At 34.6% G+C, this 19079-nt stretch overlaps 1 protein-coding gene across 1 annotated transcript in view; it reads right to left on the bottom strand.

Moving 5' to 3' along the window:
* LOC114067667 (ryanodine receptor 2) overlaps window positions 1-19079 on the bottom strand; it is a 169835-nt gene that overhangs the window by 113333 nt on the left and 37423 nt on the right. Inside the window, exons 12-28 of the mRNA XM_027903257.1 lie at window positions 18347-18555; window positions 17104-17456; window positions 16784-16898; window positions 15693-15853; window positions 14997-15156; window positions 14655-14741; window positions 13676-13902; window positions 12007-12805; window positions 11292-11492; window positions 11084-11189; window positions 10118-10261; window positions 7286-7559; window positions 4560-4674; window positions 3834-3966; window positions 2573-2676; window positions 885-1020; window positions 25-211 (exon numbers count right to left, since the gene is read on the bottom strand). Of these exons, the coding sequence (XP_027759058.1) occupies window positions 25-211; window positions 885-1020; window positions 2573-2676; window positions 3834-3966; window positions 4560-4674; window positions 7286-7559; window positions 10118-10261; window positions 11084-11189; window positions 11292-11492; window positions 12007-12805; window positions 13676-13902; window positions 14655-14741; window positions 14997-15156; window positions 15693-15853; window positions 16784-16898; window positions 17104-17456; window positions 18347-18555 (3511 nt within the window). The remainder of the gene's footprint in view (window positions 1-24; window positions 212-884; window positions 1021-2572; window positions 2677-3833; window positions 3967-4559; window positions 4675-7285; window positions 7560-10117; window positions 10262-11083; window positions 11190-11291; window positions 11493-12006; window positions 12806-13675; window positions 13903-14654; window positions 14742-14996; window positions 15157-15692; window positions 15854-16783; window positions 16899-17103; window positions 17457-18346; window positions 18556-19079) is intronic.

The raw sequence follows: 19079 nt of genomic DNA, 5'->3' as shown, positions 1-19079 counted from the left end.
TGTAAGTGGTTTTACTGCACCTACAGGGTTTTACTAGATCCATTACTTGGGGAAGGTCCATCTCTTGTTGTATCTTCTGATATTTCTATTGCCTCCTCCATGGCAGCCAGTAACCCATTGCCTCCTTCTCCTCTTAGAGCTGGTCCAAAACATTCAGGTCGACGAATAAGCAGTCTGACTACAACATTAGCATTCTCCTCCACACTCTCTCCTACCACACAGAACAAATATCAAGATATAAGATCATATCAAAAGGAGTTCTGAAATATAATCAGAAAAAAAGGTACACAAAAGTGCAGAGTCCATGCATCAGTAGATACTTTTAACTGCAAAATAGTTTAAATATCACAACAAAGTTACATAAACACACATACTCCTCTATGAAATAAAATGTGTATTTTAATTCAAAATTAAATAGAGATAAAGAATTAAGTATGTAGAAAAGGATGTTTAAAGCATCACTGAAACTACTGATTTGCAGTAAAGAGTCACAGTCAAGTGCAAGGGTTAATGAGAGGACTGATACAACTGCTGAACACTAAAACTGGACTATTTAAATCTTCACCAGAAAATGAGGGTTTGTCTCTGAACTTAGCATGAGTTTATCACAGAAAGATTTACGACTCTCTGCTCTACTTTCAAAAGAGATGTGGGTATTTCAAAGATTAAAGCTGGATCTAAGAAATGGAGCATAGGCTCACAAGACCCTATGTGACTTGTGAAACGGGCATCTAAGATAATGTATGTCTTGAATAATTACAGTCTTTCTGCAATTGTCCTTCAAGTTTACAGTAAATTATCTATTTGGTTTGTATTACTATTTAAAATTACAAACTTCTTTGAATGTTAAAGGACGTTCTAAAATGTATAAGTTTCTATTTTACCATTGCAAAAAACAGCAAAACGAAGAAAATCCAAATAACGTTCTCCTTCAACTGGATTCCATCCGATGTCGGGGTAGCCTTTACAAATTAACAAAGGACAACTCTGCAATCCACATCCAGCCAGGTAGCGAACTACCTAAAAGCAAGGCATGGTGAAAAAGATATTAATTGCGAAAAAGAAGGGAAGTGCAACTTCTAAGGGAAGCATAATCTCTCTCAGAATATGATGTCCACATTTTATTATCCCTGACAAAACCGTATCATACTGTGGGCAAATCAGAAGAGCACCCTCTTCATTAGTTCACTTCTCTAGTCTTTTCCTACTTCTGCTATGACCTACTATAATTACTTATTTCAATTCCATCATTCCTCTCTCTAGACTACTGTTTTGATATCTGTTATTTCTCTTGCAACTCTGAGCAATACAAACTAGTCAACTTTGCACTATTCCCCAAGTGCACACTATCCATAATTGAGGAAACATCCTTTCCTTTATAATGAATAAAAGGTCTGGGCAGCCCTGGGAGGTGGCAGTCACGGTCCCTAAAGACACTTAAGAAGAGACTGGATGTGGCACTTACTGCCATGGTCTAGTTGACAAGGTGGTGTTGGTCAAATGTTGGACTCGATGATCTCAGTGATCTTTTCCAACCTAGTTGATTCTGTGATTCTGTAATACTCTTTCATTTTAACCATTCATGTTCACTTGCCTTTTTTAATTCTTTTCTTTTGTTAAACACACAGCATTAACACTCCCTGTAATTCAGGCCTATAGGCTCAGTAGTAGTTTTCAGTTGGCCCTTTCCTTTTTGAACTGCAAGAATTATAAGCATAACCTTTAGCCAGTTTGGACAGCTTCTTTTTCTTCATCATTTACAAGAGTGATAAGTCTGAAAATGTCCTTTTAAACACACATGTTCTTTCCTAAGAAAGGAACATCTACACTTATATTACTCCTGACAGATATTTTCCTATGAATATTATATCATCTCTAGAATTCAAGGTCTTCAAAAGAAAACTGGATATTGTAATTCCACTGTCTTACTTTACATTAGAAAGTGTTTTTCATGTCTATCTTTAATCTGTCTTTCTATCATTTAACCTGCTTTTCTTATCCACTACTGACATAGTAACTATTATTCTAACCCTTCTTGCAGCATCAATTTACATATACTCCAGAATTGTAAAGGGTCTCTTGAGTGTTTTACTCTTTAGTTTAATTAATCCTAATTTCTTCAAACTTTTCTGGAGCAGGTTTAAATGATAGGGGAAAATACAGATAGATATAGGCAGACATCTCTACGAAAATTTGTCATATATTATAACAAGTTGACACAAAGCTTCTAGTTATCCCTACTGTATTATGTCACCACTCCATGTCACCATCCAAAAGAACAACAATGAAAGATTTTAGCAATGAAGTTTTGTTGGGCATGGACTCTACTACTCCAAGAGTAAGAGCTGATCTTGAGGCAATTTCTTTTGGTTACAACTGTGTGTGTGTAATAACCAGAAACTCAATCCAACTTTTCACACCACCAACAGAAAGAATAACCAACCAGATCACAATAATCTTCCCCAGAAAAGTACCAAAAACTCCCATATAATCTTGGATTTTGATGACTCTAAGAAACAGGCATCTTACCCTCTCTACAGGGATAAAAATGCTTGATAAAGACACTACCAACCTTCTCCAGATCAGGCTCTCTTAATGCCAGAGCAAGTTCATTGTTATCCATCACAGACGCTGCTGCAACATCTAAAGGAGTTGATCCTCGCATAGAAGGAGAGGCTGTTAAAATAACATTTAGTTTCAACACAAATTTAATAAAACCAACAAGTTCATAGGAAATGCATTAATAATAAATTGCCGCACACTTGCATGAAATCTGATATTTTTATGAAATAAAAATACAATACAGACTTTCAAGCTAGAAACAACTTGTCTTACACATTCCTGTTCTCATCAGATACTTTATTTTAAGATCTCATTCTTTCTAATTTTCCTGACTAGCACAACTTTGTTTTGAGGAAAATATAGTAATGATTTTATATCTAATACACTGACATGTTATCAAGTCCATGAAAATAGAAAATACGTTTACACTTTAAAATACAAGATTGTAAGTTATCTATTTCTTTAAAAAAATATGGCAGTAACTAGAGTGTTAGAAAAATCTGAAGTTTTCATATTGACATTCCAAATTCATTCAGTTTGGACACTACAAAGAGATTTTTAGTTTATGCTTCTGTCCTATATCTTTAAGACATTTGTGCTCATTTAAAGAAAATTACTGTGATGACTCCTAAATAATTATATATTCTCAATTACAAGTACTAAATTAAATAAGGATAAATGTATCTCCTCTACAACACTTCAGCCTAGAAAAGAAAGGCAAACATGTGAAGACAATTTCAAGGTTCATTTCTGGGTACTATACATGCATACCCAAGCAAATGAGTTCTGTATTTTTCCCACTGCCGTAGATCTACAGTGACCACCCTACAGAAAGAAAGTGCAAGGGTGCAAGCTTGAGCAGTGAGAGGTAATTCTAATGAAATCCTGCAAATAATTATTTATTATTCTCTTTCTCAAAAGAAGATTATATTCTGTTCCTCAAAATGTACAATCACTCTCTCTGAATGTTCAGGCACATACAAAAAAGTGTATACTAAATTAGCTCAACTTAATGTCTCCCCGACTGTCAGGGAGGCCGTTTGGAGTTAGCAATACATTTAATGAAGATATTTTTGCACTGGGAAAAGGACAAACTTCCATACAGAGTGTAAACAGAGGCATGTAAAAAAAAAAAAAAAAAAAAAAAAAAAAAAAAAAAAAAAAAAAAAAAAAAAAAAAAAAAAAAAAGGTGGTTTTATACATAAATTAGCTGAAAGTTTTAAATTATATTTTTGGTATAGAATCTCAAAAGCCCCACAATTAATACTTACCAAGGCCAACACTGCTGTTTTCCAACAAATAGCTAAGATGATCAAACATAGCTTTTTGATTCTGCCTGCTGATGCGGCAAAAATAACATAGAAAACGACAGCAGTTCGCCACCATCTTTGGGAAAGTGATTTCCTAAGAAGCAAATAAAAACAGAATGAAGCTCAAACTCTAAGGCTGGCATAAAACTTGCAAAAGGTCATTTATGCAAAAGCCTTTTAATCTACTCATATGTTGGCATTGTATTTGCTGCACCTCAGTGAAATTACCTGTTTAGGTTTTGCACTGAAATCAACAGGACTTTCTCAGCAAGTTAGTAACACCTTAAGCTTCAAAGATCAAAGTATAAGCTTGAAAAACAAAAGCTGGGGTCACCCCTAAATTCTAAATTCCAATATGAAAGAAGGTGAATGCTCAGTTCCATAGAGTAATACTTAACTGATTTTTAATTAGTTACTAAAAAGATCACCTCTTCAAAACACAATAAGCATATAAAGTGCTATTTGCACTTTTTTTTTTCTTTAAAGTACCTGAAATTACAATGCTAATTATATCTTCCTCTGGAATGGAGGGACTGATTCTTCTAAAAACTTAGTCAACTAATATGCTAATGGAATTAGCTAGAGGTTGTGGTCCCACTACCTCTGGTAATAGCTCAGCACCTTACGGGATAAAGCTTTGAACAGCTATATTCTGTACTCTCTGGTTTTAACAGTGAATTGCTTTACCTTGGATTCTCCTCCACCAAGTACATTTACCATCACTTCCATCACAGTTTCATGCATGCCTAAAGCTCTCATGAGATTTGGATGCTGGTAAAATACTTTATTATTCATGATGTCTCTACAGGAAAACAAAATAAAAAAAATGTTATGGACCAATAGTTTACCTATTATGTTATTAGCAAAGCTAATTTACTGTGCAATTCTTCACCACCACATGAGGTGAAAAATTATCCCAGGGACTTTTTCACGTTGCATTTCAATCTCTCTTGTCTATTTTTCTATGCACATTGTGGAAGAACCTGACCTTTATTTCCTATATGATAGTTATTGCACCAGTTTCCCCTTGATTACGGTAGAGTAGGATGTTCTATTTTCATTAGATAGTCCATTCAGATCTAAAACTATTTTCTGACAAGAACATCATCAAAACTGTTATATTAGCTTAAATTTTAAATTCAATTATTCAATGTATTTGACATAATATTCTTTTCATATTATTTCAGCATTGAGACATTTTCTACTTGCCATCAAAACAACAAAATAAAAAGTGGTAGAGGGAAGAGAATGTATACCCAGCTATCCTCTAAGTGTCAAAGACAGCAGCTGCATAAATATTAACCTTAATTCATGAGTTACTGCTCAAAAGAACTCTTCTCTCCTACATATTTTGGTAGAATAAATTTGCATATACTTAAAATGAGTCTTGAAGATTGAAATGTCAATATTTTATTGGACATTTTATGTTCAATAAAAATGTCTGGTTTAAAAAGTAATTAAATTTCTGAAGACTATAATTAGTCTTGAAATCACACACAATTCGTAAAAAACTGTGAAAGCAGTTAGATCATGGAAGAAAAGGACTAGCAGGTCACTAGGAAAATACTGTTTGCAACTGCTCAAATTATTGTATGTTTTATAACAGTCCTTTTCTTATTTTTTTTTTCTGACCTAAAACTCCTGCACTCAGGTAAGGAAAATTTCAGCCTTTTAAAGACAAGATGTGAAGAGAACTATTCCATTACTATAAAAGCTATACATTCACAACTATTAGTCATGCAACAGAATGCATGTAGTATGTCTATGTAGATGACATCATCAGAGTTTTTGAGAGTCAAAATGTCACCTTCGGGCTGGTCAGCAACATTGCACTACTTTGGCAAGTACATCCACTTTTAGTGTTCTGTTTAAATGTGGACTGCATTATCAAATGTCTCACTTAAGAAAAAAAATTGTAACAGCATTTCTGAGGAAACTGAGTTTTTACACAGGAATGAGTAACACTTCCATTTCTCAGTTGCAAGAAAGGCATGCCATTTACAGCAAAAAAACCTGGCATTTCTAAATAGGTGCTGGAGCCCAAGTTAGCCAATTAAAGTTGCAAATAGCGCAGCTGGGTAACATAAAACCTAAACAAAACCATGGTAGAGACTACCGAGAAAGGTAATAGGAAGAGGCAGTGAGACTAGCTTAACAGAAAGTACTCTTTCTTCTTTACATGAGACTTTTACATATCAGCAAAAACATCATTATTATTAAATCAGACTCAAAAAATCTTATTTTTTTAATTCACAGTAGAAAAAGTTGAGGAAAAAAAGGTAAAAGAAACAAAAGAATGCAGAACATGAAATGAAAACCCTTCTGAGATTCTTTGTTTTCTTTTCCCCAGGCACAACAATGCCAAAATCTAGGAATCACTCACTCATTTTACACTTCATAAACTGAAGTGAAATGAAACAACTTCCATTTGTAGTAAAAAGGTAGATTTAGAAATACCAGTACTTTATGACTCTTGACAGATGCCAGACCTTTCCTTTTGCCAAAGCCTTAGCACGACTACACTGTGCCCTGAAACAAGCATGGAACATTGCTGGGACCTGCTGGCAAGCTAAGAAGTAGGCACTGTTCATAATGAAAAGACAAAATTATGCATAGAAATTATTTGGATATATGAAGTTTCAGTAAGCTCAAAAAAAAAAAAAGTATTTTACACAACAAAAGCTTCTCTTCTCCTTGCATTCATGGCATTCTTTATATAATGATATCTTTGGTTCTCATTGCTCTTGCCGATGGGCATTTCTGATAGATCACAGCTGATGTTTAATGTCAACATACATCTCTTTGACTGTGAGAGAAAAGAAAAAACCCAATCTCTTTCCTACTAGAGAGTATCATATTTATTTTACTGTTTCTCCAATTGTACTCTGTATTAGCCTATACATCACTATTATTAATCATATAATTAGGAAAAATAAGACCAAGTGAACTGCTTCACAGTTCAAACATACCATCTAATTTTAGTGCAAAAAAGAAGATGACATATCAGACATGGGTAGATAGAACTCCATTAGCTGACTGTTGCTAATGGTATGTGTCAAGAGACAATAGTCAGTGCATTCACAAAAAATGGATGGTATTCTTGACAGGATTTTTCATAGCCATAGTTTTGAAAATATAGTAAAAAGATAGATTTTGTAATATCAAAAAATATTATATACATGTTTTCAACCTTTGTCAGAAGTCTTAGACATGTCAATTGCTTCTCTTCAAAAACGATACATATAATGCTGCAAAGGCTTTATCTTACAGCTGAAGATAGAATATAATGATAGCAGTGTCTGCATTTACACCCATATTCGGATTCAAAATTCATGTGTAACTTTGGCCATAACCATACAGCAAATAACAACAAAAATCTGGAAATAAAAAGACGGTACGCTCCAGTTACTTACCCCAATCCACGAATCATAAGTTTCTCCTCCTCCTTCCCCATTCTGACACTAAGCAAGGAACGGATTTGGCCAAGGGATGCCAGAAGATTGATTGTATCTTCCACAGACACACTATTTATGGTGTAGGTCTTTGGTAAGGCTCGAACTAGGCCACCAATACCATCATACTGGCGATGCAGCAATACAAACATGGCCCTCACTAACTCCGGGTCTTCTATCACTGATTCCTGGGCCCAGCGCACCATTGTGTCTGAAATCAATTGCTGGAGAGTAGCTGTGAAGGAAATAAATAATAAAATTATCATTAATTGCTCATCTCTCAACTGCTAGTCCCTCAGAACCCCTGAACAACATGAATTGGAATGAATTAAATTCCTAAGAAGCACCTTTTTCTTGGTACTTCTTTAGCAGACTAACAAAAGAAAACAAAAATCGCACAAGTAGAAATATCTCAAAACCAGAAGTCTATACTTAAAATTAAAATTCAGAAAACAAATCTGCTAACAAAAGAGATTATGAAGACATACAAGATGCTCACAAAATCACCAGATTTATTTCTACATATTGCTTTCAATATTTTTCCATGAATTTGGGTTTGAGGACTTTGTTAACATATTATTGAAGTAAGGTTGAAAAATTATACTGGTAGCATATGTAAATGCTGTACTTTTTATTTACATGTCTAAGCTCTGTATACACTCAAAATTTCATAATGTACATAATCTAACTTATTCCTTTGCCAAAACCAAAGGCCCTTCAAAAGAAATAAACACGAAGGGACTGCAATCAAATAAATGGCAAATCATCATATGCATATTTCAAATTTAGTCTCTAATGAAACAAGAAACCTATATCTGGTAGTGTCACTGATAATCTTTATTAGTTGAAAGATATATATATATTTGGAAAAGTCATATGTTAAAATAGACAAGCTATATAATCTCAGTTAAGATCTGAGACTGCTGTTTAGAAAAATTACTAATGAACAGAGTCTAGACAAAGTGTTTGATAAAGACAACTGAATAATGTTCTTTTCCCCAGCTCAGGGAGCTTCCATTCAGGTTTGCAAGATTGTGTAAGGTCAGCTGAGAATTCTCTAGAGCTATTCCACCTTCAATACTTACCTAACTAATCAATATATGTCAAGTAGATAACAGCAAAAGTTTACAAGAAAGATTTTAAAAAGAACGTGTGTGATGCAGACCAAACATCCAAAAATATTTTCAAATTCACAGTCTAAGATAGTAATATGATTTTGGAGTAAACCAAACCTGCAATTTCAGATTAATTCAAACAAACAAAAAAGCAAAAGTGCTTACTGAAAGATACTGAAGGAATTGAAGTTTACAGAAAAGAGAATGTCTAAAAAGAGAATTTGTTAGCTAAGATGTGCTAATACAAGGGAAAGGGGAAAAAAGAATAGTAGTAATGTATTTCACTGTTAATATCCAAGCACTGTACTATAGGTGTTTCTATTGAAACTGAGCTTAGCAATTTCAAAAGTAATAAAAAAAAAATCTTTATAATAAGGAAAACAATTAAATGTATCTGGGCTGATATTTCAGAAGGACTGAAATAATTATGAATACAAATGGACATAATGGTAAGTTTTGCAGGGGGTTGGTATTGAGGGAGTTTGTTTGGTTTGGTTTTTTGGGGGTTTTTTGGGTGAAGAATCCCAGGAACAGGTTGGTTCCTATTTTGCTAACTACAATGCTGTATTTCACCTACCCGTGGGTCTATTTGTTTAATATAGTACTGTCTTTCTACTAACAGGAGAGAGAGAATCAGATTTTTTGGAGCTTTAAGCTTACTACAAAGAAAAAAAAGATTGATCACCACATTCTGCACAGACCTAGCCTCTAATTATCACTGCCTCATAGCTGAAATAACAGCTATAAACTGCAAAGCTAGAAGGCAAAATTTCTACTTAAAGAACATTAAGCTAACACTAATAACTGGCAGCTAAGAAGTCACCTAATTAAAGTATCCAGGGTAAACCTTCCCATCCAGTAACTTTAGGAACTTAAATTAAGCAACCAGGGTAAAAGGCCAATCTCCCTAGGAATTCTGTGTAGTCAGTGATGGAAATCAAATTTTTTTATGAAAGTCTGAACACCTAAACTGTGTGTCCAAAAATTCATTTCTGCTAGTAGGGTAGCAACATAAAAATTTAGGACATTAGAAAGTGTTACCTGCCATAATTTACGGGGGAAGGGGGGAGAGGGGGGGAAGTAACATTTAAAAAAAAAAAAGAAATAATTAAATACTCAGTTGGCACCAAGAGCAAAACTAGGATGTCACTGCCAGTGCCTCTTATCAAGAGGGAATGGTCGAAAGTACCCAAAAAAATGACAGAACAGCAGTGACAGTCAGCAAATCTTGAATTTTAGGTTGGGTGAAGATGCTTCTGCTAATTACAGTCTAATTGCACACTTTTCTTTCATATGGTAATCTTCATGCAAATACTGATTTGAAGCTGCTGCAACTCATTTTATGAGGAAGTTCTAATAAATGAGGACCTTGCTATAATTATTAGGTCTGCACTAACCTTCCAAAAAGCAAGATAAGATACATTCTGAAAAATTTATGACTTGACAAAGGTAAAGGGCAAAAATGCCAACAGAAGAAATTTTCAGCTATATCCACAAACCTGCCTATCATAAGAACTCCATCTGACCTTGTTTCGAGTCAGAGCTACATATTTTAAGGTGCACAGATGTTTCAATAAAAATCCACCTTGTTTTGGCTGAAAATATATGATGAATTTTCTGTTCTGTTTCCTTTTCCTTTTGGAATTAAGATACAATAAACTGATTTAATTTTGCTTACAGGATGTCTTAGCATCATCATCAACTGGCTTCTCAGCTTGCTTTTTCTTCAGATATGTAACTTTTTCCATGAGGTATAGGAGGCGACCTCTAATGGTTAAATCATTGTTGCCATCCAAGGTTCCATCTTCATCTAGTTCAATTCCTGAAATAAAAAATAAACACTAAATTGTAAAAGAATAAAATTAAGCAAGTTACAGACATTTTTTGTATGTTGCATGTAAAAATATAATGAAACTGAACTGTGTTGTTCTGCTCTGTTAGAGCTCTAAAAGAGTTTTTTACGGGATTTGCTTAACCAGGTCTTTGGAACAAGTATAGAACAGGCATATGTAAAGGCAGGAAAGTGCAGGTAAAGATCATGTAATCTTAGTAATTTACTGTATAAATTGTATATTATACACAAGACAGACAATAAACATATTTCCCACAGTATGCATTTTTCTATGCTAACACTGATGCCTGTGTTTTGGAAATATGTAGCTCAGAAATGTGGATATAATCCCTACTGACACAGCATGGTACAAATAATACTACTGTCAGGATACTCAAAATTGATTATTCCCCAGTACCTGACACTCATGGAATGGCATCTGGAACACTAAATCCAGTTTGGGGTTACTAAATACAAGAAAAACATGGAAAAGCTGGAAAGCATCCAACCATGACCCATCAAGATGATTGGCACCCTGTCTACTTGCCCTGTAAGGAAAGGGTGAAGAAACTGGGTTTGTCAACTTGCAGAACAGAACCTGCAAGATATATGGCATTCCCTTTTAGTTTGACCAGATATGAGAATAAGAACACTTCCTTCGTTTTGACTATAAGCTAATTTTCTTTATTTGATAGCATTTATAATTGATACAGTCTAATCTATAGACTATTAAGATGGTGTTGGTTATGTAAAATTATTTATAGAAATTGCTTCTAAAGCTAATATAATTTAAAAAATAAAAGTAAGGTTTACCACAGTGTGTCATTAGGTCTTCATGGAAATCCAAGAGTTGATCGCGGATTTCTTCAGGGCAAGGACAATCATTTTTATCATCTTTAAAGTTCAGCAGCATATTAATCTTAAAGAACACAAAAGAAAGACAGATTACGCTATCAGATCAAACAGAATCCTGCCCCACATAGAGCACAACAAAAAATAAATTGTCCATTGTGAGCTGTACCTGCTCCTGAGGTGGGGACCGAAATTCTTTTGTTTTCCTAGCTGTCAGGGCAGCAGACATGTTCAAGGCCTGCATCACCTCATTGTACCGGAATCGCTGATTCTCTTGAAGCTTGGCCACAAAATCATCTGAAAATGCTACAATGGCTTCTATTCGGTGTCGTACTTGGCAGTCACACAGGTACTGGAGTAGATGACACATCTGACAAAACAGTATTGAGAGATGAGTTGGCAAGCTAAGAAATATCTCTTGCTTATTATGCAAGTAAGGATGAATTTCTTACAGCAGCAGCTACTATCAAGTAAAGTGTCTGAAATATTTAATGCTGTCATTTACTATATGTAAAGTAATCTCATACCAGGAATATCTGGCATCTGCAAGAGATTAATGTCCCCCAGACATAATAAAAGTTACAAGAGAATGGATTTGCCCCTTTCTTCTAGGGAATTTCTTTTCTGTTTGGATCCATAAAAATGAAGAATTCCCTGTTAATGGCACTCACAAAGTAATTATTTTTAATGAAACAACAGTTGCTTGATCTATAGTGAACAAGTTTATATCATCAGAAAGATACTAAATCTTCTTGTTTCCTGTAAAGAAATTACCTCTTTATTTAACTAACATAAAAATATTTTATTCCTTTAAAGACAGATTACCAAGTAAAGAGAACAGGATCTATAAAGGGGAACAACCACTACCACAATAGTATGGTTACCTGTAATTTAACTGGTTCTGGAAGTTTCATTTGAAGAAGTCCTTCCTTTGGCATTTGATCCCCTCTGGTTTCTTCCTCTCCTTCTTCTGACTTGAACTCATCTGAACCCAATTCCTTCTCTGAGAAAATTTCATCCTCCTGACTCATTGCTTCTTTAAAAACCCGGGGCTCAATCAACTGCAAGATGTGTTTCAGATCCTCATTGTGGAAGATTCCCATAATTAGGAGGGTATAAAAGAGCTTGATGAGAGGGACAAACAGAAATTCTGTAGAACCTCCAACTGGATCTCTGACATGGAGGCTTCCCTCCTGAACAGCTTCTGTCAGCATCTCTATGGTTTTGGCCTTCAAAATTTCTAAAGGGAATTCAGGACTGAACTGAAAGCATTCACTGCTAATGCTTACAAAACTCGGAGAGGAGAACTGCATTCTTGGCCTTAATGAAGTGCTAAGTCCTATACCAGGGAGGCCGTGCTTTTTGTTTTCATCAGGAAACAAAGTGATACTCTTGGTCTCATCTGTCATTGGAACTATAAATTCATTATTCATCATTAACCTGGCAGTTGCATAGGTATTGAGATGGATGTCAATGAGTAAATCATAATATCCTGCACGTAATAAACCTGGCATGTATTTATTTTCAATAGCATAGAGGAGCTGAGATTCATCCACATGGCTACACAGAGCATGGGCCACTCGGTTGTTGCCTAATGCACAAACAGCTGAATATAATCGGAGGGTATGGTAGTGAAATTTCAGCAATTCTTCTTGTTCTGTCAGCTCTAAAATATCAATTGTTCTGCAGGGAAAAAAAGAAAAAACAAACAAACAGAAAACAATAGAGTAAATTCCATAGAAGTGCAAAAACTTCTTTTGAAGGGATTAAAAATTTTCCCTAAGGATAACATTGGCCCAATATCAATGAGGGATTCTCATTGATTCTAGGGGTGGACTTCTTCCACGTTTCATCTTTCATGTGAAAAATGATTTCCAAATTATTTATTTAACACAGAATATTTCCTCATACTACAAACAAGAATTCGCATAACTGAAAATTAAGGTTTTAAAATCAGTACAAATTGAGATATTTATATCATTTACTGGTTTTAGTCAGTTGCAAAATGGCAACAGACTAACCAATTCTTCTGAAGAGGGTTCAAGGTTGGCGTTCTTTGTTTAGAATTCTTACCTAAACAAGTCACCTTTACAGTGACTTGTTTTTCAGTTTTGGCACTGACAAAATGCTCTGACATTTGCGTAACAAGGAAATCACTTCAACTGTTTAAATTAAATTTAGGAAAACAAAGTAACGGAAGAATTAAATGGGTCAAAAATCTTTAAAAATCTCTACAAAAACACCTTTGCTTATTTTACAGATTATCTTTTATAATTTATAAACAGAGTTACTTTCATTTCCATTCAAATCCTGCATATATTATTAAAATGTTTGGAGAGAAACTAGGAGAGGTTGAAAATAGGACAAAAGAAAGCAAATTTTAATAAAAATTAAGATAATTTCCAATATTAGTTAAATCAAAATACACTCCCTGTATTTTACCTGTGTTATAAATACAGAGAAGACCGTGGACCTTCTTATAGAAATGGTATTACATGACTAGCTTCATAATAGCAACCTAACCCTGATACAGTACAAAACATAAGCATCAACCTGTTTTCTTCAGGTATATGAAGGGCCATGAACTGCAAAGGATTCAGGCACTGTATCATCCAGCCTTGACGTTCACTGATCCGAGACACATCAATCTTCAAGAAGTGGTTTGGCACTCTGCTCCAAAGCACATGAGTCAGAAACTGGACATGGAGACGTGGAGGACATTGAGAGACTGGGTTTTTGTGTTCACTTTTGAATAAGCCAGCAGATAATGGCATTACATTCTGTAAAATTCCAACAGAAGAGACAATCTGTTTCATCATCTTTATCAAACAGTGTATTTGTTATATCTCAAAAAATACATTCAACATGCAGAAAACTACAGTGCAACATGAAATTAACATTTTCAGTACTTTTTAAAACCAGTTGGGAACTGTTGAAAGATTAGCAGCAAGACAGCATTTTCCCTTTTTTTTTTTTTTTTTTTCAAAATAGCTAAATTTGAAATAGAAATTTGACTGGAATGTGTGGTTACTTCCTTGTACCAGAGATCCGACTTTCCCTCTTCTGACTTTTTCAACATCCAATTATCCAAGGCAAGGAAGCAACGTTTAGCTCAGTTTCCTTGAGTATTCTGTTTGCATATACTTTAAAATTATTTTAAAACCCTAACCGAATCTGCAGATACACCAGTCTTCCATGCTCTGTTTGTAGAATAAGAGATTTGCCTTAGTGACCCCACTGATTTTCTTTCATCACGAAGGATGAGATTCAGAAAATTCAACAGGACTTTTGCAATATTCTCTGCCAATTCTAATCAGTTTCAACCCTTCTTATTCAATGTACTGTATTCTAAATTCATGAAGTATTTATAACTGAGTTAAGAATAAAAAAAGCAACAGTGCAAACACTTGGAATCATAAAAATGTGCCCAATACCAGGCAGACATTGCAGGCAACAAATGGTAAAAAATAAAATAAAATTATTTTATATGATTTAATACTCCTAAACCTGCAGAAAACCAAGTATTGTTTACCTTTATTCTTCCCAATTCAAACTGGAAAACATTGGGGCTTGTAGCTTGAGCAAATACAGCAGGAAATAACTTTGTACTTGGTTCAACCTAAATCAAAGATAGACAAATACATAACCACAGAAGACAGAAAAAACAGTATTGCAAATTAAAAGAAAAGGAAGTCAGCAAGTGCAGGCCTTTGAATAAAATCCCATAACATTCAAATAGGAGGGAAAAATTAGAGCCATAACAGTGGCGATTATTTTTTCTTACAATCATCTTGTAAAAAACCTCTAATAACACGCAGTCTGGCGACTTTGTTTTCCCCCTTCCCACTGGTAGACATCACCAAAAAACACTCACCTGATAGTACGTGCCTAGTTCTTTGCCATTAGCTGTGAAGGTCAGGAGGCCACTGGCAGCATCGACCAAGCAACCAATCTCCAGACCATTATTATTACGTCCTTGTCCCGGGCTCATGCTCTCTCCTGCGCACACCATATAGCAGTTGCTGCGTTTTATACTGAATGTCAAAAGACAAATTTATTTATGGATGGTGTGTAAACTTTATGTAATGAATTAAGAACAACTTTCCATGGCTGCAACCAGGGCCCTGTGGCTGAAAACAGTGGATCACACCAGAACCACTGCCAAAACTCAATGAAAACTGAAAAAATAAAAACTGAAGATGACCTAGTATGAACAAGTTCAAATGTTTTGTAAAATTCCAAAGACAAAACTGACTTTGGAAGTTAAGGTTTTAAATCATTTAATGTTGAGCATAACAGAAGGTTTCTGGCATGGATAATAAACTGAAGTGCTGAGAAGAGCTGTTTGCTAATTTTGGCCTCAGAAATCAACATTTATAGGATCATAGTCTTCAACTATATAGAAAAGCTGCACCATTTTACTTTTCAGTGCCTATTGATTTGACTAGATCATTAATCCACTTTCTTCACAAGCAAGTTCACAAGTCACACTTTGCGTTTACACTTTATACATAACTAGTTACTTTTATGGGTATAAAATAAAGATCATTTTAAGAAAATTATTACCAACCTCTCATGAACCTTCCCTTTTTCATCTCCCAGTGTAACTGTGACAGTACGCACTCTGTCCAAGTCAAAGCTTGTGTCATACTGGTGAAAGTCTGATGTAATCCAGCCCACCCAGACGTTAGCAGGTTCTTGACCAGGAAATATTCTCACTGAATAATAGTACTGTTAACGAAAATCAAATGTTATCAAATATTAGTATTTGCTTTCCAGTGCATCAGTTTGACTCAGAACTTGTTGCTCTAATATCTGGAAACATGTCATCTCTTCAAAAGTAGCATAGGCTTGTTCAAGTGCAATTTGTAAGCAAAGCAACAAAAGAATATAAATACAAATAAAATACAGTCAACAAAATATGTATGCTAAAAGAAAAAAATGGAAAGGAACTATATTGAAGGCTTCTGTATCATAGCACTGTAAGCTAATTTTTTTAGGGCAGCTACAATTTTTATACTGCAGGTGACTCAGTTTCCAGTATGTAATATCTTTCAGAAATAGAAGAATATATCTGGAAGAGGAGTATTTTTTCCATTTGAAAATTGAAGAGTGAGTGCTTATAGAGCTGATCTTGTCATAGAAATATGTACAAACCCTGCACAAACCTTTACCAGGAGTTACATTAAATAAATGCTCTGTAAAATTAGTGCAGATGTTTTCAAATGGTCCTGAACAATGACCTACTGGTTTAATGTACTTTTTCCTATTTATTCCTTATTCTAGAACTATTTATTCATCCTCTTTTATTTTAGGTGCTATTAAAACTAATTTCAAAAATGGATTCAACTAGTTTATAGGTTTTCACATGGAAATTGTTTTAAACTGACAATCAATTCAAAACAAAAGGAACAAACCAGTCTTAACTTCAGTAGCAGTACAGAACTACCACAGATAATTAAATTAAAATTTTTGCTTGAAAATTAGACTGTTTCTGAAACTCTTACAAGCAAAAAACCTGTATCTATAAATAAAAAAACTCCAGCAACAAAAAAAATAACAAAACAAACCAAAACCACCCTCCCCAAAAATACAAACAAACAAAAAAAAAACACCAAACAAAAACCAAACAGCTAAAACACTGATCCTATGTTACGATACCGTAGAAGTTTGCATCAAATAATCATAGTCATCCCTATCATCTGCTAGCACATCCTCAGTAAGCCGTGCAGAGTGACTCGTGCTATAATCTGGCTTCGTCCTCCTGAGCATAAATCTGTAATGAAATAAGTAAAATCAAAATCTATTAAAGTCTTATCACAAAGTCAAATTATTCAGAGAAAAGGACACAAATTAACTCTGACCTTAAACTACATATTCAAAAGGTATTTCACTGGTCTGCCATACATGACTGGCATTTTCTTCTACTTTGAGAAGCAGAAGGGGGAAAAAAAAAGTAGCACACCAAATATGCTACTAACCTTTGTTTAAGACGTGAAGGCTTTTCTTGGACATAATCTTTATGGTTGTTTAACTCTGGTTTTGTGGTATCTTTTTCTCTTTCTGTCCGATCAGGAACTAGATGACCATGCGCAGTTTTCATTAGAACCTCAAAATCAGAATCAGCATCATAATCCTCCAAGTCATTCTTTGGGCCAAAAAGACCAGAGCCTGGTAACCCTCCTGCAGCTGATCTGGAGAACACTTCAGCACATTCAATGGGCATGCTTAATCGAAAAAACATGACCTCTGTTTTACTGTTCTGTGAGCCAAAGGACTTCTGCGTGACTTTCAGACAGGGGCAGCTGTCTATGGTGCCATCAATTCTCATCACCTATGAGACATAAAGTTGTAGTTGTGTTGAAGCTAATGCTTTTTCTGCCTTGTAACTATTCCACTTCTATTTCCAGAATACACATCCATGCCTTGCAAACTTTGCAACAGTATCCTGTTAACAGTCAAATGTATTGCAATCACGTGCTGCCATTTTGAAGGGAAATAAATAACTATGATGTTTTTGTGGTTCCATTGTTAAATTAAAAATAAAAAAAAAAAGACTCAAAGAAATCACCTTTCTCATAACTTTTTGCAACATAATTCCAGCCCTGCCCAGAACAACACAGACCAACAAATATAAATCATTCATGTACATAAGCAAAAACATAAATTGTTTTTTAAATACTACAGTGTGATACACAACAGCTGAAAAAGAACTCTTATTTCATCAATTTCAGAAGGATTTCATGGAAAACTTAAAAGGCATGAATTCAGTTCTATCAAGATGCACAACTAACTGAGACACAGGTTTTGACACAATTGATTACTAAATATTTATTAAAATAAAAACCAGTTAGCTATGGAAAAATCACAAAGTGTGTGCACTAGAACACATGGTATCTGTTATGTAAAAATGCCCAACTTCTGGAAGTTGTTTACAAACATAGCTGTCACTGCAAAATGAGCTCTTAACGAGGACATCTTGTAGAATTTGTCTCTGAGAATCTCATGTTTACACACATGACAGATTTCATTGATAACAAATACTATCAACCAAATAATTATATTCTTTGCAACTCTACTGAAGGTAAAAAACTTTAACAGGTGTAAGGTTCAGTCATAATTGGGACAACATATCACATTCAAAATCTTGTCTAGAAGTGTAAAAGTAGAAACATAAATCAAACATATTCAAGTGCCTAGAAACATTTTAATAGGATCACAAACCTCAATATGTTCATGATTTGTGGGCACTGGTAGAAACTGAGGGAGCCTTTTACTCAGCCAAATGGTGATGTCTCTGTTTGTATTAACAGCAAAGGGTTCATACCCTTCCTGTAAGCCACATATAGTGAAATATTTTAGGGTGCTGACATCTTTTCCAAAATTCATTCTTCCCACTTGAGACGGGCCCAGACTGCACACAGGTAGAAATCCTTAAAAAAAGATGAAAAAAACCCATGGGTTGTACATCATGAACATCAGTGAATTGCTCTAGTCCATAACTGAATTAAAAATCATTTGGCTAAAAAAAAAAAAAATAAATCCAAAAAACAAAGATTATAAATGCAAGCAATCATCAATAGCATATCACATCTTGCATGTCACCAATCTTAAACATCATTCTGAAAAAGAAAAGTCCCTTAATAGTTATGAATCTCTTCATGCAACACTCAATTTACTTCACAGAGTCTGACAGCCAGGTCTTGGTTAATCATTCTGCTATGCTGGTAGAGTGTTGCCAATTCTACTCCAATTCTACTCCGACTACTTTTATATTCCTCCTAAAGTTTCATTATTCATGGTATTTTGAGAGCATCTAACGTTAAAAGTAATATAATGCTTGCTCATGCAGATATAATAGTGAAAAAAATTACAAATATGCGCCAAGCGCATGTCATAGATTTAAAAAAAAAATTATTAAAAAAAATTCATAGAACTGTGGCTCTGGATAATGAGA

The sequence above is a fragment of the Empidonax traillii genome, unplaced genomic scaffold, assembly GCF_003031625.1.
Source record: "Empidonax traillii isolate 1590-97213 ecotype Southwest subspecies unplaced genomic scaffold, ASM303162v1 scaffold952:size333442, whole genome shotgun sequence".
In the NCBI taxonomy this organism is placed as follows: Eukaryota; Metazoa; Chordata; class Aves; order Passeriformes; family Tyrannidae; genus Empidonax; species Empidonax traillii.
Note: the sequence above shows the minus strand (reverse complement) of the source record. Positions and strands in the feature narration are given on the sequence as shown.